General features: G+C 42.3%; 1 protein-coding gene across 4 annotated transcripts in view; it reads right to left on the reverse strand.

Moving 5' to 3' along the window:
• SLC6A6 (solute carrier family 6 member 6) overlaps positions 1-21587 on the reverse strand; it is a 74735-nt gene that overhangs the window by 18172 nt on the left and 34976 nt on the right. For all 4 annotated transcript variants that reach the window (XM_024207519.1, XM_024207518.1, XM_024207517.1 and 1 more), the window contains 6 exons: positions 21199-21333; positions 18159-18393; positions 10267-10399; positions 5086-5220; positions 2974-3077; positions 2734-2858 (listed from right to left, as the gene is read on the reverse strand). In XM_024207519.1, the coding sequence (XP_024063287.1) occupies positions 2734-2858; positions 2974-3077; positions 5086-5220; positions 10267-10399; positions 18159-18393; positions 21199-21333 (867 nt within the window). The remainder of the gene's footprint in view (positions 1-2733; positions 2859-2973; positions 3078-5085; positions 5221-10266; positions 10400-18158; positions 18394-21198; positions 21334-21587) is intronic.

Here is a 21587-nt window from a genome sequence, read left to right on the forward strand (position 1 = left end):
ATAGTCAGACCTGGTTAATCTGAATCAGTTTGCAAACGGCGTTAAAACAAAGGAAGTCTTGCAATGGCTTTATCACTAGTACATACTGTACATGCAATATATCTTTCATCCAGCCAGGCACGCAGACAAATCCAGCACAGATTAGCCAGGCCTCACTGTGCTTCCTTTGTTCCCACATTGCATTTCTTAGGGTAAAAAAAAAGCAACAATGCTTTTGGCCTTTTATTTTATGTAATGTAATGGGGAAAATAAAGGAGAAAAATTAACTTTAAAAAAATCAGGCAGTTTGCCAATCTGGGGTGAGGGATGTGGGACGGAGACAGACCAAATTCAACCCTTGTGTAACTCCACTGAAATCAATGAGCCCACTTTGCCCAATGAAAGATAGGAGTAACTCCCATTGTCTTCAGATCTTCACTACTCATATCCTACCAAGGGAGAATTCAGCTCAAGACCTTTACATAAGGGGTGAATTTGGCAGGGGTGTAATTAAGCAACAGAGTGCTGCTGGGGTTCTGCTGTGAGTGAACTAGATTGTGCCCAAATCACAAGAATAATCCACTGAAGTCAATGGAACCACAGGTGTGAGTAAGGCAAGTGGGAGGATACAGAATGGAGGAATCATCTGGTTGCCCAATAAACAGCTTCCTCTGCCAAGCCGCAAAATCAAATTGCAGACGCTCATTGCTCCCTCTCTCTTTTTTCTACCTGGAAGAATAGTCCTGGATTTGCATACTGGCAAAATAAGGGTTAAAAAAAAAAGATGGGGGTGGGAATATATCTGGGGAAAAAATACAAATCTATTTCAATTTCTCTTTGCTGGTAAATGGTTTCAGGTTGCCCGCACTAGAAAATGAAGTCTCCTCTTTGACACAGAACAGGTAGAGTACAGGCAGCAGCAGTACAAGTTTCCCCCACAACTCCGGCCAATGTGCCGCTACCATGAACTGAAGGAACCACCTCTTAGGAATGAGAGGGGTAGAGCACGCTCCCAGGTTTATTCAATTCTTGGCCTCTTGGCTGAGAATGGCAACAAGTATACCAACCGGTACCAGTGTTGATGGCAGTTTATTGTGATTTGGATACCTGTCCATTAGAAATTAGCTTAAAACCACCACATGTATATACTGTGTAATCCACTGAATAGCCATCAGATGGCTACAACTTGTGGCCACCACCACCGTGTGTTGAAATCAAACAAACTAAAATGGTCACCAAAATAAAGGATGGAAGTCCAGTGTCTAAAACTGATCAGTGGTGCCACTTTAAAAATATCAAATATCAGGGACAAAGGTGCCCATTTAGCAATGGATTATGTTTTTTATTTGGGGTCAATTACAGTAAATTTTGAATCTGAATAGAAAAAATGCCAAATATACAAAATTTCTTAGAACTCATCTGAAATAAGTGCTGAGCTGGTTAGGGTGTATTCACCAGGATTATTCCCTTAGTTTGTTCCTGTATGCAAGTAAAGCAGTATCTGATCAAAATGATCTTTATGGGCCAGATCCTCAGTTGATGTAAAATGGCATTTGCTCCGTTGATTTCAAGAGCTATGCTGATTTACACCAACTGAGAATCTAGCAGTGTTCCCAACAGCCGTCATTTCATAATGAGTCTTTGTGATTCTTAAAGATCCAGCTCCAGGAGTCAATGTAATTACAAGAGAATCTCAGCTTTTATTTAAAAAAATAAATAAAAAAGTAAGTTTCTAGTCTTCTTGGTGACAAAAAAATAGCTGAAAAACATGACCCTACAGTGAAAAAGTGAACCCTAAAGGCTGAAAAAATCAGAAGGAAAAGAAAAAGCACCCAAAATGTGCTATTATTCTTTTAAATCTCATGATTTTTAAGCCAATCTCATGATTTTGGGGGCTTGACTGTGATTTTTGAACACTTGGGGTTGGCAATACTGATCTAGCCTGGTATAATTGTTCACCATCATTATGACAGCCTAAACGTACCGCTCCTGCCCACAAGTCCTATGAAGTACGTCCAGGGGAAAGATGTAGTCTACCTTGTTCAGTGTATATTCACAAGCTGGATGTACCCTCTCTCTGATACATGTGTATAGCTGAATGGCAATGGGAATAATTACATGCAAAACAAGGGGAAAATATGTCCCTGTAAACAGTTTAAGAATGGACATTGCACAAAGAGTATCAGCTTCACCTTGGAGCTAGATTCAAATGTATAGAGTTGCAAGAGTTGGTGTCATGGTGGAAGGGATTTTCCAAAGAAGCCTATGGGGTTTAGGTGTCCAACTTCCTTTGCCTTTCAATGGGATTTGGGCGTCCAGTTCCCATATGTCCCATTGGAAGTGCCTGACTTTATTCCTACGGCATCTCTCACCCGCGGGCAATCATACCTACAGTAACAAGAGGGTTGGTGTAGATTTCCAAAATGGATTGACATGTCTGGACTTGAGACAACAATGTGTGTGGTCCTTTTAAATAATCTGAGCTAAACTTTATTAACGTACTTTGGAAAAATGTGTTCAAACTGCCACACTAATCAAGATAAAGTAAGTCCTAGGTTAATCAGCTACCCACTGCTGTTCTAAAAGAAAACCAGACTAACATGCGCATTTAATCATTTTTCTGATGCTTGTGGGAATTCTTTTTTTTTTTTTCTTTTTCTTTTATTTTATTTTGTTTGGCTGATTTAGTCCGCAGTACTTTGCTCACACACTAGGTGGCAGTGCCCACCACCACTGCCACCAATACCATCGTACCTGACTCTGCCACATCAGCAATGTTCACCCCTTGCTCTTGTGCCATGAAGCCCAGGACGGAAAAAATTGCGAAGCCAGACACAAAACTGGTACCACTGTTCAGGCATCCCAGCAGCAAACAGTCCCTAAGTCACACATATGTCATGGAGCAAGTTAATTCAAAAAAAAATTTGAACCCATTGTCCCTACTTATTTACATCATTTAGCTAAGACACTAAACCCCCTTGGTTAGAAACTTGCCTGTAACAGTTGTATTTATACTTGTTGTAGCTTCCCAGGGATGTCATTGCTCCTAAGCAGATTGCATACGAGAAGAAGATTTGTGTCCCGGCATCTATCCAGACCTAAAAGAAAAGATGGAAGAAAGCATCATTAATGTAGGCAATCCCTATAGCAATGTGCATCACAGTCAGTCTGTCATTCAGGCTTTGCAACAACAAAAATTGCTTCCACTGAGACAGATATTGGGGCAAAGGAGGAGAAGAAAGAGAGCATCTCATTTTAAAATGACCACATTGTAGGGGAAAATAAATCATTAGCATCAGAGTCCACTTGAAAACTTCACAGCTCTGTCAGCAATTCAAACATCCCTGCCTGAAAGGTGGTCTATCATTCTACTTTGTCTGCCATTCAACTGATCCTTTCCTTACTGCATAACAATCAATGCTTTCCCAAGAGAATGGACAACACAGAGGCAGCTGTAAAGTCCTGAATACACTTGTATCTGATGCGGTTCAGTTAGAACCAGCCTACAGAGCCACTGGACTGCAAACACGAACACCTTGACTGACACTTTTCCAAATGGCCCCATGCTGCTGCCCCAACCATACCTTTCAACCATCGGTGGCACAAGGACAAACACTGCAGGTGCAGAGGGGACACAAGCATAACACAATGCATTTCTTTAACATCAATAACACCGTTACTAACCTCAGTTCATGACGCATCATCCTGATGGTATTAGTACAATAACATGCAATATATAGTATCATTACAGTGAGAAACTCCGGCTTCATACATTTGTGGTAACCCCTCCATCTATTCCTGACCATTCACGGCCATGTACTTCTCTCTACTAATACGGGGAATCATCCAGGAGGTCTGAATGGGGGGAAAGGAGCAGCTTTGCAGCATAGCTCTCCTACCATTGTCAGCATCATCCACCTGAAAATACCACAGGGATTTCCTGGTGAAAGAAGATGAGCCTTTTCAATGGGGAGTCCATGATAGCTTAACTCTGGAGGGAGCTATGCCATCATGGAAGAGGGGGTCTGGGAGTTAAACAGAATCTGAATCTTTCCTGTGTTGTCAGTCATCACATCTTAGGGCATGAAACTTACAGCTAATAACTCATAACAATTACATGCTACCAGGGAAGGAGGTAGATGCATGTCTGAATGGCTGGTGTAATGAAGGCAAGATCACAGAGACTGCCACATTTGGCTAAGTTTCTTTCAAGGACGCTTTACCTGCTTACTTACAGGGCCCAAATCCTCTTGGTATTTTGACTTTTTACTAGATAATCGTTAGAAAAGGAACAACAGAGAAAGGCATTTTCACCCTATCATGCCTACGGCCAGCGCTTTAAAAAAAATCACTGTTATCATTTGGATTTGTTTTTTGCTATTGGTTAGAGAGTTTTGCATTTCCCATGTGATCACTGTTGGCCAAAGAGCTAGTGGTTAGACTTTCACACATTGCTACACCAGTACCATGGAAATGAATAGTCTTTTCCTTTTCCAGTTGTAGCTTGTAGAGAAAAAAAAAACGCAACTCCTCCTACCCAGTGCTAAGCAGTCGTCTTCTGTGCATTCTCTCATATGTTTGCATGAGAAAACAGATTTCTCACGTGTTTGCAATGGTTTTCATTTTTCCACTACTCTGTTCACTTCTTTCCCCGATGTCCTGCTCCTGAGAGGTGGTGGCAGAGTGAAACAGATACTCACAATTGCTCCTTGGTGTGCCATCTGCCACGCTCATATTTCTCTCCTTTCTTTCGATTCCCTTCGAAACTAAAAACTATCCTCCTAAAAAAAAATGTATCTCCCTTACCTTGTCCAGAGCCTAATACCAACAAGAAAGCTGAGATTCTATAACTGGACAGAGTCTACAGCCTCAGAGCCCTTTGACACAAAAATACACACATGGAAAGATGCATTAACACATTTAACAATGACCTTTTCAACCAGATACAATGGAAAAATACAACCCAGTTTTAATGTCCATGCTATATTTGGATTGATAAAGATCATGGAAAAAAATCTCCTGTTGTTGCACCACCACCCACCTCTAAATGTCCCTCTTGTTTCAGAGCATGGGAAGTCTCCCTGCTCCTACTTAGTGGTCCCATACCTGTGGATCTGCTAACCGTGATACATCAGGGTAAAGGTAAAATTTGATGCCCTCTGCAGCTCCAGGCAGGGTGACACCACGGATTAACAGCACAATAAGCATGACGAATGGGAATGTAGCGGTGAAGTACACAACCTGCCAAAACAAAGTGACAATATGTATAGTCCTTGACAATTAGTTTAGAAACAAAATATATAACTGGTGTCCTTTCAACCCACAACCAAAACTGATGGAGACCCAGGGATCTGAATTCAAATCCGCCTGGCATTTCATGAGGCTCAGATTTGAGTTTCTGGTTGTTTAAGCACATTTTTAGTTAATCCTCTCTTCCACTCTCAACTGTCCTCTTGGCTTGTAGCGTTCAACTGGTGCCTTAAGTTCCTCCAACCTTCAGTCTATGCAAAGGTAACAGTCTGGTCTGATTTGTCTCCAGGAGATACTGTCTGCATCTCCAGGCAAAGATGATGCTGGAACAGGGTGGTCTGCCCCTTTAAGGACCATAGGGCCTGAAGCGGCTTGCTCTGTTTGGAGACAGTGCTTGTCTTTAGAGGAGCTGTTCCTGCCTGGGAGAGGGGCTTGTCCGACCCAGCTGGGAAGTGATTCCTATAAAAGGGCTGAAAAAGTACTGTTGAGGGAAGGAGCTGCAGGAAGCATGGTGGGCCCTGGAGCAAGACCTGGAGAGGCAAGGGGAAAGGCCTCTGAACCCTGGAAGCAGGCTGTGGTCAGGGGAATAGCTTTGTTTTGATGTTAATGAGTTATCTGTCTGAAGAATAAGCTATGCCCTGAAGGAAGGGCCTGAACACATTTGGGTGAGCATTGGTCCTGCCGGCCAGCAGCCTACAGCTGCAAAGGCCTTTTCTGCTGACTGTTCACACTAGTCACAAATTTCTCTTTGCCCCCTGCCACCTTCTCTTATCACAGGCTCACCTTTGGCAGTGAAGAGTAACAGCCTCCACTGCAAAGGGTCACTAGTGGGTTATGTCAAGCTTCTTTTGAACCTTCCAGCGGAGGATCTCCAAGTATTTAACAAAAATAAGTGAATTTAGCTATCTTGTAAGGCAGGTAAGAATTATTTTTCAGCTAGGCATGCCGTGGCCTAGAGAGACTAAGAGACTTACCCAAGGTCTCTCAGTCAGCAGAGCAGAACCAGGAAATGAACTTCCCAGATACCTGCTCCAACCACTCCCCTAACCCATTGCCTCTGACAGGTTCTGGAGAGCAATTAAAGCATTTTCTACCTATTCATCCATCTACTGGGAGCCTGAATGTATGAAAGGTGTCACAGGCACGGGAACTAGGGATGCAGGGCGTGCTGCAGCACCCCCAGGTTTTATGCAGGATCCTGGCTACCGGCCCCGCGTCCAGGGTCCTGGCTGCCGCTCCCCTCCCCAGCTCTGGGGTCCCAGCTGTCGGCCCCACGCCCGGAGTTGAATCTCCTATACTGCTATGCACTGTGCTATTGCTAATCTATCAGGCCAATATACACGTCTCTCTCATGATACAGGTGTTGCCATGTACCTTGCTAACAGGGAGGCAGCTTAGCTATACACAAGGTTACATGCAGGGACCAGTGAAGTCCAGGAGCACTGAAGGCTTTGCAGGCTTGTTCTGTCTGAGAATACTGCTATCATCTGTGTGGATTTTAAAGGCACTTCTCAGAAATAAAAAGGAATCCAGCTGGAAGGCTTTGGCAATGCATTGGGTCAGTGAAAGAGCTGGAGACTTGAGTTTCATCCGTGACCCAGGCCACAGTGCAAATGAGATTTGGCAGGCTCCCCCTATGAGAAACAAACCAGTCCTCATTTTGGTATGAATGGCAGTGTCTGCTCAAGAGAGTTGCTGGACTAGAACAGAAGGGGTTGCTGCAGGCTGGGATTGAGGTATATTATCCCCCGCGAAGGCTCCGTACTGGAGTGCGCTGCTTAGCACTCAGAACCTTTGTATGGCTCAAGCCGATACTATACTCTTCATTGCAAGCATTAAATCCACTTACAATTTTTCAAAGGTGATTTTAAAAAAAAAAACTAAATAAGAGAGTCCCCTTCTCCAAGAGATGCCTACGCCCTCCTTGCCCATTTGCAGCTATAAACATCTCCAGCTCAGAGCAATAACCAGCAGAATCCTGGAGAGACAGAGTGTGATACAATCATTGAGAACTAAAGACTGAATCACCCAAACCTTGTGGGCACTATCTTCAGAACATAAGGCCGAGGGCTTGCCTAGAGGGGGGAAGCTGACTGGCATAGCTTTCCCATAATAACCCCCATTCTGCCCGGTTCTAAAATAAAAGGGACTTTATTCCATAATTACTCTGCTTTGTGAATGGAGTAATTATTCCCGAATAAAATCACTTTTATGCTAAAATAATGTGTCCACACAGGGAGCTATTCAGGAATAGCTATTACAGAACAGTTATTTCAGAATAGCTATGCTGATCAATTTCCCTGGGCAGACAAGCACTAACACTCTATTGCAGGCAATCTCTGCCTTCCAAAAAGGATTGGTTTCTTCCTTTTTTTAAATGGAGTCAGATGTTTCTGCCAGGTAATTACAGCTCTGCTGCCTTATTTAAAATACATTTTTGTTTTTCGAAATTTAGTTTAATCAGGGAAAAGCTCCTGCGATGCATCCACTTGTCTTTTAAGTGTGTCCTAGGAGAGTAACCAGGAGAAATCAAAGCTGGCATTGATATAACAACTCAGGTAGCCAGACTGATAAAATTCAAAGAAAACCGTTTCATGCATATGGTTTTCTTCCTTTTCCTCTTGGAACTCAGTAATATTTTTCATTGATAAATAATATGGATTATACATTAGCCTAGTTTCATCTAAAAACTTTCAAAAAGTTATTTACTTTTTGTCCTGTATGATCCCTTTTTATATAATCTTGACCCATAAAAATCCCTGCTCTCTTATAACAAGGCTGTGTCTGCATTCACAGGAACTCACTGTTACACAATGGACTTCCCCCTTGCGGGGCAGGAAATCCCCTACATGACTGAAGGAATTTTTAGGCTCCAGCACTCTATACAAAATGTCCCCAAAACACTGGGCTATTATTTTTCGTGACTGTTTCTTTTGTTCAATATATTGCAACAAGATTTTTAAAAAAGATTATTTTTTCCCCTTCAGGAAGTTATTCGTACATTGGAAAGCAGTTAAGTATGTAAAAAATTATCTATAAAATTAAACTATGGGCTAATCACTCATCCAATTACTCCAGGCCTACATTAGAGTTCTTCAGTTTGCTTTGGCCTGATCCAAAGCCAATGAAGTCAATGGGAATCTTTCCACTGACTTCAATGGGAGTCTTTCCATAGCCTTCAATGGACTTTTGACCAGGCCCTGTGTCCTCAAAACACAATGGAGGGACAGATAGTAAATTCTGATTAAGGTCTGAGATACCCCTAATTTCCAGAAAAACCTGTTGGTTATTTGATATTTTTTAACCGTTCCTTTTTGCTTTTTTAAAAAGGCTCAGCGTTAATTCCCTGGCACAGAAATACAAGGGCAGAGGGAACATTTCAGAGTCCAGACTTGCATTTGTTGTGCACTGCATACTCCATCTCAAGTCTATGGGAGTTTGGGATGCACAAGAAAACATACCCACCAAATAGATATTCAGCAGTTGAGTTATGCATTGAAAAACCTGTGCAAGTTCCCAGCAAACCTCTGACTTTTTCAAGTCACTGCAGCCCTTTGACCGTCTCAGACTAGCATACACTCTCGCTGATTTTGATTATGCTGGTGCATTATAGCAAGGGTTTGTTTTTTGTACACAATAAGCAGCTTGGAAAATCTTTTGGTGCTGTCTGAACTGTGGTGTGACTCCAACAGCCATCACGATCGCAAAAGGTACTCAGGAAGTGTTTGTTTCCATTCTACTATTGCTGGGGAGATTACTATGCTCGCTTTCATTATGACCCTTGACAACCCAACTCAACAGGTCATGCCAAACAGTGACAATAGAGAATACAACCATCTTCGGTCAGCACAGATTTAGAGGTGTGGAAGCTGCTCTTTGGACCTAAAACTGGCAGGAGACCAGAAGAATAAGGCACCATGTTTTTAATGAGGCCCTACGATAAAGTCAAAGGGAGAGAGAAATGATGGTACAGAACCACTACCATATATTTAAAGAGGCAATAAATACCAGGCATCGCCTCGTTAATTGACAGTGTGGAAACTTCTGTACTTTGTTCCTTGCACACTATTGGAATGGAATGAGGTTCAGATGCTGTCTAATTATTACCATACGGAATGGCGTGGTTTTGGAGAGTGCAGTGGTAAAGGTGTGGGGGAGGGGAGGAACCACAGATGGGTCCCAGTCAACAAAAACCTCGGAGCACCCAAGGGAGTCTGTGAATGTTTAACTACTGTGGCCTTCAGCAGGCATCTAAAATATAGAGTGTAGATATCAAGGTTGTTGAACTTAGCCCTGAGCTCAATCCACCTAATAGAAAACTTCAGAGAGGAAGGTAGACCCTGCAGTGAGAGGCACACTAGAAATGACTGAATAAACAGTGAATAGATCTGAGTGTCAGAGTAGCCCTTGGACAATGACCCTGGCAAAGAAGACGGTGCTGCTGTTTTAGGACGAGCGTTTTCATTAAATAAATGAGTGCTTAAAGTTAGGCTCCTAAATCTGTCCTTGGGCATCTAAATAAGTGGGCAGATTTTCCAAAACGGCTAAGCATCCAGCAGTTCCCAGTGACTTCAGTTTATCCCCACTGTGGATCCACTGATTCCAGTGGCACTGCAGCAGAATTGAAAGTGGCTCTGTGGATGACATGTCATAGAAGCACACCGTGGTGTAACTATTATTATTATGTGGGAAGAGGCAAGTAGTGTACCACTCAGTAAAGCCTGAGGCACCCTCACCAGTACAGGTAGCACTGGCTAGGTTCCATTGTCTTAAATGGCGCTATTTAAACGGCTTCCTGAGTCGTCTTTATGATTCATGATGCTATTCCATTAACATCCGCTTGGTTCAGAGGGATTCTGTACTATGGCACTGGCCACTGCCCTCCAACACCAGTCAAGTCCATCTCTTACTCAGTGTGAAAATACATTTTTCGCATGGAAGCTGTCACTATTTATTGACAAAAGACACAGCCTATTATTCACTGGACTGCTGACTTTTCTAAGGGAGTGATTGTAAAGGGGCAAAGAGAGCACTTACTTTCCCAGTAGACTTGACGCCTTTCCAAATGCAGAAGAAACATATCACCCAGACAAAGAGAAGACACAGTGCCAGATCCCACTTGACAACACCGACATCTTCAATCCCCGTAGACAGGCTCAGTACGTTGCGCCTTAATGCGTGAAAGGAAAAGAAGCAAGACAAAGATGCAACAAAGCAGTTAGTCAGAAGTTTTCTTATAAGCTCTGCAAGTTTACACACATTACTTATGGCAATGACTGGACTGGCTGCACTTTAAAATTGCAATCTTATGAACATGTACTTGCCTAACTCAGCATTACTCATATAAGTAAAGGTTTGCAGGATTAAGCCCTAGGTATGTCTGCTGTCTGTAGGATTCTTCTGACCAACATACTATACAGCATCTTGACCAAGGCTCCTTTTGGAAGCTAATGATCACATAAGTATGTTGCAAGTGTTGAAGTTATTTGCTATAATTGTTCTTCATGGAGATGGAAGCCAGACCTCTACTGCAGTGGTTCTCAAAGCCGGTCCGCCGCTTGTTCAGGGAAAGCCCCTGGCGGGCCGGGCCGGCTTGTTTACCTGCCGCGTCTGGAGGTTCGGCCGATCGCGGCTCCCACTGGCCGCGGTTTGCCACGCCAAGCCAATGGGGGACTGCAGGAAGCGGTGGCCAGCACATCTCTCGGCCCGCGCCGCTTCCCGCAGCCCCCATTGGCCTGGAGTGGCAAACCGCGGCCAGTGGGAGCCACGATCGTCCGAACCTGCGGATGCGGCAGGTAAACAAACCGGCCCGGCCCGTGAGGGGCTTTCCCTGAACAAGCGGTGACCGGCTGTGAGAATCACTGCTCTACTGGCATCTCTATCAAAACAGCCTTGAAGCCACAGTGTACTTGTATGTCAATATCACCCATAATGTCTGAAACACACTTATTCAAAAAGGCCACAATACATCAGTGTTTTCTTTTCAGTCTGTTACCGTGACTATCATTATAGGGATCAGAGACAACAGTGTGTCAAGTTAACACATTAAGGAGTTTGGTTTGCAGTGCAGAGCCTGGATTTGTTACAATTTCTGTTACCCTTTCCATTTATCTTGGCTTAGTGCATGCAACCATTACCGATGAGTGCCAAAGGTAGTCAATGTCATCACAAGTAGGTCCTTGTTTAGTTGACCAAAGATATTTGGTAAACTTTATTTAGTTATTCAACTTAGAAAATAAACACAGATTTCTACTGGGGAGGCAAAAACATGAGCATCAGAATAGCTAGGTTCATAAAAACAACTTTTTATTAACTTCTTTCTTTTGTCAATTTCCATAAGAACAAATATTGAAATAAAACTACTTCCTTTCCTTTCTCTGGCAATGTACACGCTCCAAGTGGCATGTTTGTCACTTTCTCTACCATGAACAGGCTGTGTCACACTTTTCCTCATTGCCTGCAATAAACGACCAAATCCTACTACGGTAATTCCTTACTTAGGCAAAACTCTGCTGAAATCACTGGGACAAATCCTGAACTCCTCGTCATGCAAGACTTTTCGCTGTAGTCAATGAAAGTTTTGGCTGTATTGGAACTGCAGGACATTGTCCACAGTCTAATTTGTTCAATGAAAGAATGCCGCTGAGTTTTGTTTTTTGCCCAACGATGAAAGTCAGCAGCCACCCCTTAGCCACTATCGGGAGTGCAAGGGGCACAGCAGGTCAATGTGTCTGCACACGCCGATGAGGTACACAAGTTTAGGTAACAGATTTTTGTCAGGATAAAAACATTTACCAAACCCTGCAAGGTCATAGCAATCTGATGCACCAAGCTTCACCCCCACCCCCACCCGGGTCTATCAAGCTTTTTTGTTCCCCCTGGAAAAAACAATAACAATAAATAAAACCAGTGACCTAAAAGTGCTATAAATTTTTGATAATAAAGAGAAACTGACCATTTAGAAGGCCCAAAATGGTTGCCTTTTTTTAATATTAGCTTGCAAATTTGTTACGATAATTTGAGCGTGTGTGTGTGTGTGTGTTCTCAGAACTAAATGCTTTACATTTTTTAAACATTTTTTGAGTGTATTTGGTGCTGTGGAAAAAGACTAATGGAACTCACTAGAACAGACGCTCCCCAAACAGTGTAGCTACTCAGTAATTAGGAGCAACCCTATGATAACAAACAATTGTATAATTCTGCAGTCCTTGCTCATATGAGTGAGTCCTTACTCACTGGAATCAGCAGCAGCAAGATCAGGCCTGGCGTGTGTATGTGGGAGAAGAAAATGAAGAATTTGCAAGGAGACCAACGTTCAGTTTCAAGCTCCCATGGGGTTTTTTTAATAAAGCCCAACTTTCTAAGCTGAAAGGCAGTTTGGAAGAACATGCTAATAAGCAGCCAACATGGCTTGGGGCAAGAAAACACTGAATAGCCTTTTTCCTTTCGGAAACTGGAGATCTGTGAATGTATGTGGCTAAGACTGTATGTGGCATGTTTCATGAACCACTCTTTGTTTTTCTCTTATAGATTTAAAAGCAGATGACCACCTTACCTAGAATGTGACCCAGGATTCTGGGCTCACATTCTATGGAAGAGAACAGAATCTGCTAGGAGCCAGGTAGGTTTCTCTTTTATATAGGACTAGTAAAGTGCACTGTTTGATGTGCTCCCTTGCTGTCTTCAGCCATCCTCCCCTGCAAAGGATGAATACCTCAAGGAGCCAGTTCAGCACACACCACTACAGTGTCTGCATTAGGTTATGTCGGGCAACCAAAACCAACATATTTCTGTAGCAGAAACACATCAGTCTGCATCTGTAACATCTTTATAATTTCATTCCTAGGTGGAGTAAGAACTGTATTGCACAATAGCTTTGGTGATATGGACAAACTTCCATTACTCCCTCCGTTACCAAGCCTGCATGATGTGTTCTGTTGTATATATATATATTCCGTGGGACAAATATCAAACATGTATTCTTGGGCTTTTTTTCATAGAGCCAGTATGGACTAATAACACGGAGAATGTAAAAACAGGAGTTGTAACTGGTTCCAGAATATGCACAAAAATAGAAAGAGCGGAGTTAGGCAATCCTTGAAGGGTGTCCCATGTCAATTAATCACATGAATGCGGTCAGGACCTTTCACACCAAGAGAGAGGAAGTGCTTTTTAACATAGACTGAGCAATAACAACTAGTACTATAATCAGGTGTACAAGCAATTCACTAAAGGGAATGCTATGAAAGAAGCAATTTCGTAAATCTTATTTGCCTCCAAGGGCACATAAGACTAAGTCGGATTTTGTTTAGTTTTATTTTGCTTTCCTCGGGGTTACATGCCAGGAACATGTGACAGGCTTTCTTGGATTTGGATGAACAAGGTCTGCTGATTACCAGCCATTTATAAACATTTGGTCAGCATCAGACAATCAGAGCTCTTGTTTAATGGGAGCTGTCCCATAATTCTCACCCCTTTCGCATTACTGCATTTGTAAGACTTTAAAATTCAGAACGTTAAAAGAAAATCTGAAGAAATAAGATCTAAAGCACATGATAGCAAGATGTAAGTCTCCTGAGATAAAGCCAGATTTGCTTAACCCCTTTTACTGCTGCTCAAGTAAGCATGTGATTTGCACAGAATGTTAATTCAGATGAACTGAAATGTCAGGCTCTACTGTATGTCCAGCAGGACAGGGAAGGGGCACATGTCATACAGCATGAAGAGGCTAATGTATCAGTGAGGCCAATTATATCAGTGTGGTGTCAGCTTTACCACACACTAGTGATGAAGATAACCACATCCGTTTCCCAGATTGAAAAGGGCATTTAGTTTCAGAAACAAAAAATTAAATAAGTATTAACTGTATCACAAAACAGTGTGGATTCCTTCAATCAGGGGATAATAGCCTCTTCTCCAAGCACTGTGGGCTTTTTGTATGACTGTTAATGCTTGAGCACTGAGTGGCAAATATAAATGTCTCGTAGGTGACAAGTTTCCTAGCTGACTGGCTCCTAAGGAAAAGGGCTTTATTTTCAGAATCACGTATTGCATGTGCAACTAGCATTTGCACACACTTTGGGGCCACGCGGCTGCTAGACTCTGCATGTGTAAAATACATCACTTCCATGTGTTAAGGCTGAAAAAGTGTGTATATGGGGGGGCATGGAGTTCCACAAGGGGAAGCGTTGTTGAAGTCCCAATAAAACTCAGGTCCAAAAAGTCCACCAAGACCAGTAAGATTGACAACACAAATTATTGTTAACTGGCCACAGGTTATGTTATTGTGCTTCTTGAGAGAAGTCTGTGTCTACCCTCCTTCATTCAGACATGACTAGGTCATTCTTACAGTTGTGGGTCTGCAGGGTCTCAATGATGGGATATTTAAGATCGAGGCAATAACACAAGCTTTTAAAAATAAAAATGATAAGGGCCGATGATCTTATTCCGAAGGATGAGTGAAGTTTGGCAGGTAGAGTAACACGATGGTATTCCTCGGTCTTCCAGGGTAAAACTCTTCCTGGGCATTGGGGTCCTCCCAGCCTATTCAGATAGCTGACTAAGGCTAGGTCTACACTGGGGGGGGGGATCGATTTAAGATATGCAAATTCAGCTACGTGAATAGCGTAGCTGAATTCGACGTATCCGAGCCAACTTACCCCGCTGTGAGGACGGCGGCAAATCGACCGCCGCGGCTCCCCTGTCGACGGCGCTTACTCCTACCTGCGCTGGTGGAGTACGCGTGTCGATTCGGGGATTGATTGTCGCGTCCCGACGAGATGCGATAATTCAATCCCCGAGAGATCGATTTCTACCCGCCGATCTAGGCGGGTAGTGAAGACAAGCTCTAACAGTGGTAGCATTGCCTCTGAAGGCAGAATATCTGGCAGCAGGTATATTTTTACCTGAGAAACCTAGCTGGTTTGTACCATTGCCTTTTATCAAAGGCTTTAGGGAGCTGGGGGCGAATGGAGATTAAAAATAATGTACTGTATAAAGTCTGGCCTGGCCTTAGATATGGTATATTGAAAGTTGCCCATTAACACTTTAACTCTTTAATAGGATACTGAGCTGGCTAGCCATTGGGCTGACTCAATACGGCTATTCTTATGTTCTTATGTAAAAGTGAGACAGCATAAGCTTAACAGAGCTGAGGAAGATAGAGGTAAGGAGAAGGCAGTGTACAAGATACAGGGAGTCCTTCTTCATGCTTAGATGTGTGCAAGACCTCTTTAGTCTGATTTGTTATCCACATTAGAAGATTGCTTTTTGTCCTGTTCCAGTTGGTCTTTGACTTCTTGATGTGGAATGTCTGTCTAGTAAAACATTTCAACTCCCCATATCTTTAGAGGGACCAGTCCACCACCCAGGAAATCAGAACTGGGAAAGTAACTGTCACGTAGCACAGACACTTAGTGCTAATAACACACTGAAAAAATTGGTAATACAGGATGCACTCTGTCAGTTACACCAATCATCTGATGGTCCAAGACCTACTCTACATTACTGGCTCATCTTCAGCTCTTGGGTTACAAGTTTCAGTACAGTTCCTAGGATTCTTTTTCCAAACTTAACACCTGCCAAATATTTGCAGTGTGGATGTCATTTCTGATGCGGCAACTAGCTTACGTTTATTTATAAAATACAGAAGGGTGTTCAAGTTGATTCAAGGAGTCAAACTGGAATTTAAGTGGCCTGAAGAAGTCAACCTGGGATCGAAGCAAATGCTACACTTAATAATAAACCAGCAGGGCAAGCCAAGCAAGTACATAATCTCTGAATCTGCTCATGGGGGTCTTACATCACACAGATCTTCTTTGTATTCCCTTTTATTCTGCAAATTTTTGATGCCTGTGCAAATACACTGTTTGCAGAGGTGCCTCTCCATTCAGAAATCAGATTGTGCAAAACAGAATTTATAATGTGAAACGCAGGAGAAACTGTGACAAGAAGCTTCAGCCTGATAAACTCCAGGCATCTGGGAAAAGCAAGATCTTCTTCAAGATTACACAGTAGGCTGGTGCAAGACAAATGATCACAGAAAAGTACAATAACGGGCAGTGTTTAATATCTCTGCCAGTTTTCTTTGCCACGTTAATGACTGGCATCTTCGCCAGGTTAGTAAGTGATTTGTTATACATTTAGAAAGTGTATTAACAAGGAAGGGAGGGGGAAAGGCAACAACAGCTGTGCTCACAAAACCATAATTAATGGTCTGTCATTGTTTCCATTGTAAACCCCTATTCTCAAGGTACTTGTAAATGAAATGTTCCAAACTGATGTTTGATGCAGAGAATCACAACCCAGAGATGAATGGGTATTTTTCACAATAGAAAACAAAATCAAAATCCTTTCAAACCAAGACAGGTTTTGGGAGACTTGCTGTACTCGATTGGGTGAACCTATGCATTTATATACACTACATATGACTATCTTTTGGCCCAGATACTCAATGGTATTTAGGCATCTAAATTAGGTGCCTAAATACCTTTGCAGATCTGGGCCTTTGTGCCTCCTTTCCCATTCCTACACCCTTCAATGAAAAAGAAGAGGTTTAATGTAATATTTAGAAGTTCACTTCTCTCCAGAAGCAAAGAAAATCACAATTAAATGTACCAAGTATCAGAGGGATAGCCAAGTTAGTCTGTATCCACAAAAACAACGAGGAGTCCGGTGGCACCTTAAAGACTAACAGATTTATTAGGGCATAAGCTTTCATGGAAAAAAACCCCACTTCTTCAGACTCCTCATTGTTTTTACAATTTAGGGTACATCTACACTACCCACCAGATCAGCAGGTAGTGATCGATCTATCGGGGATTGATTTATTGCGTCTAGTGTAGACGTGATTCGGGGATTGATTTATTGCGTCTAGTGTAGACGCGATAAATCAATCCCCGATCGCTCTGCCGTCGACTCCTGTACTCCACCGCGGCGAGAGGAGGAAGTAGCATCGACGGGGGAGCGGTGGCAGTTGACCCCGCGCCGTGAGGACACGAGGTAAGTCGACCTAAGATACATTGACTTCAGCTACGCTATTCTTATAGCTGAAGTTATGTATCTTAGGTCAATCCCCCCCCAGTGTAGACCAGGCCTAAATGTATGATTGAAAACCCAGGCTATTCATTATCCATTAACTCTGATCATCGTTATTTGTTTTTGCAAGGATCTGAGAAGACTGAGCTATCTCCTATGCCATAGGTCAAATTCAATGGATTTAGTGAAATTCATGGCATTGCAGCCCTTACAGTAGGTCTGAATTTACCCTCATGTGTGCAGCAATACCCAAGTACCACAAGAATTAAGACAATACTGTTAGCACAAGCTTTCGCTTGCTTTTGTGGGTTCAAGTCAGATCCTTAACGTTACTTTAAAAGTAGTTTTCTGAGGCGGGATTTTTGTTTTGAGGTTGGGTAAGGCTAAAATCTCAGAAGCTAGAACAGTTGGGTCTTGTTAGTACTTGGATGGGACAACACTACGGACTGGCCAGGATCAGTGCTGCACGTAGCGTTTGGCATTAAGAAGGTAGGGTGACCAGATAACAAGTGTGAAAAATGGGGACAGGGGTTGGGGGGTAATAGGCGCCTATATAAGAAAAAGTCCCTAATACGGGGACTGTCCCTATAAAATCGGGACATCTGGTCACCCTATAAGAAGGTGACACTATGGCCTTATCTATGCTTGAGTATAGCCCTGATTCAGCACCCTGGCTTGCTGTTGTCTAAGCTTTGGGGTCAGCACCAGTGCACCTTCTCTAATTGCTGGCCACCAATTATTCAATCAGGCTATAGGCAAGGCCTCCAACCTAGATCTATTCATTTTCCCTTACCTAAAATTCCCCATGGAGTTTCAATAGAAGAAGATATTTGCATTTATGATTTCTGTCCTTTAAATAAAGTGCTCTAAAAAATAATAATGCATGTTCTTACTCCCAAAACTCTGTGACGGGCGAAGTGAAGTTCGTAATGTTCAGTGACAACCAGAGTGTTTTGTTCTTCCTGAGAGTGTCTTCCACGCAAGTAGGTGTGTTCCACTTCTGACCACAAAGCGACCAAGGTAGGACGCTCTGAAATGACTGGAACAGATAGTACACTCCCCAAGCCAGGATGACGATGTAGTACACATTCAGAAGGGACACAATCACTATGGAAGCATAACCGATTCCTAATACAAAATAAATAAATAAAACACATACATAATGGTCACTTATCATTCCAACACTATGAAATCTCAGACATTTAAAGTTATTTTTTAATACTCTGTGGATTTAAATCCTGGTGTAGGATATACCACTATTGGAAACTGAATCCCATTAAACAGCACACGCAACTAAAGCATAACCAAGCTACTGTCACTGATTGTCACTAGCACCAGTGGTTGCAGCGGTATTAATGAGATCCTTGGGCAGAAGGTTCAGTGTGTGTGCAAAATAAGACGAGTGTTTAAAAATTCCAAAGCGAGCGAAGTGAAAGCCATAGTCTATGCACCCATTTCTCTTTTGCAAAGAAAGTATGCTATTTGTGCTTGTTATTGCTAATAAGATCAATGTTTAACTCTGCTATCAATACTTGACAATAAAAAATGTCCCTTGTTTGTTTTTAAACACAGGGTCATGGGCAGATAAGGCCACGTCCTCCACAACTTAAAATGGCAATCAAGGAGGTGATGGAATGCAGCTCTGGCAGAATTAAATTCCGAAACTATTCAGTGGGTCTGACTCCTCTCACACCGCTGTAATCTCATTGGCATTACTTCTGATTTGTACCTCTGTGTCAGAGGAGAACCAGTCTCTTTATTTAAAGTAAGAAACAAAAGGCCTGCATACAGATCCTTCTTCTGATACCTTTTGACCACTAGTATTTAGAATCTTGAAGGGCTTTCTGAAGCTAATGTTCCATTTAGGAATGGGAGCGAGAAAAACTGTTTTCCCAGCAAAGACTTACAATAGTTTGTAAAATTAATTAATTAATTTATTTATTACATGAAATAAATAGGTTTATATGAAAGGTGCTTACTGATACACTGTGTCAACACCTGGCAGATCTGCCTTATATTGCACAGCCTTAAGCCATATTGCAATGTGATTCTCCACAGCCAAGAATTTTGTGCTGAGTGCAACCCCCTCTGCCGCCCCCCCACATAGAGTGTACTATCTATTCTACAGTTCAGTCAGAACATTCACTTAGCCATATTATTAGACCCATAAATTTCCTTTTCCAGGGATACCAAGGTGATTTTTATTTAAACCAAGAGCATTCCTTCTCCCCCCACCCCATGGCCTAGTGAGAGGAGGGGGAGAAAAGAAAGGGGTGTAAATCAGGATAATTCCACTGACTTCAGTATAACAGTTGAGAATTTGGCCCATTGGATACAATCTTACTTACTTAGGTAGTTCCATTCATTTCAAGGAGTAAGATACTGCTCAGGATCAGTAAGGGTGGCAGAATCAAGGCCTAAATCAATTTAAGGTGCCCATTCCCACTTAAATTTTGAAAAGGAAAGTAGTGCATCTTTATCTTAGGAGGAGAGGGATAGCTCAGTGGTTTGAGCATTAGCATACTAAACTCAGGGTTGTGAGTTTAATCCTTGAGGGGGTCACTTAGGGATCTGGGGCAAAATCAGTACTTGGTCCTGCTAGTGAAGGCAGGGGGCTAGACTCAACAACCTTTCAGCATCCCTTCCAGCTCTATGAGATAGGTGTATATATCCAGTGTAATCACTCATAATTAATGGGGGTTAATTCTAACAAATCAGTTCATTTCCCAGTGTCTCTCTGAAGCCAGTCAATGTGTGGGATGCAGTTAGGGATTCTAAAGGATTTTGGTAACCTGCTTTTAATTTTATATTCCCATTAAATTTCAGAGTGGCATTAGCACAATTCTTGTGAACGGCATGTGTTTCTTCATTTGTTGGCAAATGCCCTTTAATAATAATATGGAGCAATCAGAGTTGTTTTTCACAGTCGGATCTAATTATTGCAAAAGCTCTATGCCTGAATCTTTCCTCAGAAAGCCATTCAAATTCCCGCTGTGCATGTAAATATAACTGTGATGCCAGGTTTTGCATGGCAAAAAGAGTTTGGTTTCCAGTCCAGGATAATATTTGGAAAGGCACTTTCGCAAAAGGATATGAGACTATGGAAAAGATTCTGATCCCCTAGTATTTCAAGGGAACACTGCCTTCTCCAACGCTCGTCAACACAATGTGAAACGCCCTCTCTCTTTCTCACAGATTGCACAGCCTCTTGCTGCGAGCCTATTTAGTGCACAACATGCAACTTCTTTCTTATTTATTGGCACTTCTCTCAGTTAACAAGACGACAGCAACAAAAATTAATACTATGATTTCTCCTTTATACTCTCAGACGTCTACCTTTCCAGGAACCAATATCATATAGTCAGCTACTACAACAAATAGCAGCTGTGAGGGACATGAAGGGCATATACTTGCCCCCTGTTTTTTAAGCAATAAACCACATCAAGGGTGTACCTTAGAGACCTGATCCAAAGACCACTGAAATCAATGGGAGTCCCTTTCTAGGATCAGGCCCTAATATCTGAGGATTTAAGTGTAGCTTAAGTGGTGTATATGCCTCGTGGTGGCCCTCTGCCCAGGGGTGAACTTCCCCCATAGTTTATTCAGTGCTTCAGCAAAGCACTTAAACACATTCACGGTGCTAAGCACCTGAGTAATCCCATCCTTATGTAGCAAGGCAGTTCAATTTATGTATAAACCCCGCAGTAGCAATGTTAGGCACGTGTTTAAGGGCTTTGATGAACCAGGGCCTTGGTGTTGGAAAAATGGGAGGCGAAGGCATTCTGCACTTTGCAGGACTGGTTGCCGAAATGGAAATTACCCATTAATAACACCTTCTGCCATCAGCACAGCTGTTTTGAAAATTTCCAAGTAACATGTCATTAAATTCATTAACTGTGTCTTGTGTCGTGATATGGCAGGAAAATAACTAACCAGTGAAAATAGGGCAGATCTTTTCCCAGCATGTAATTCCTCCTTCAGAGGTATATTGTCCTAGCGCCACCTCCAGGAAAAACACAGGAAGACCTCCCCCAAACAGGAAAATGAAATAAGGTATAAGAAATGCACCTGTAGAGAAAACACAATGATGTACAATAAAGATTAAAAGAATTCAAAATGAAGAATACTACACATGCTGCGGTAGATATATGTAACAAGGAAACACATTTGATACCCTTGTGTACACATATAACAATTTTACTTTTCTGGGATTATTGCCCCTGTTCAAAGATTAAAAATAGAATGGTTACAAACCAAAGGGAAAGGGCATTTTCATTCCTTTTTAAAGTGAACATCTATAAAGATGATGAGGATTAGATATA

The sequence above is a fragment of the Terrapene carolina genome, unplaced genomic scaffold (assembly GCF_002925995.2).
Source record: "Terrapene carolina triunguis isolate 2854851 unplaced genomic scaffold, T_m_triunguis-2.0 Scaffold89, whole genome shotgun sequence".
Taxonomy (NCBI): Eukaryota; Metazoa; Chordata; order Testudines; family Emydidae; genus Terrapene; species Terrapene triunguis.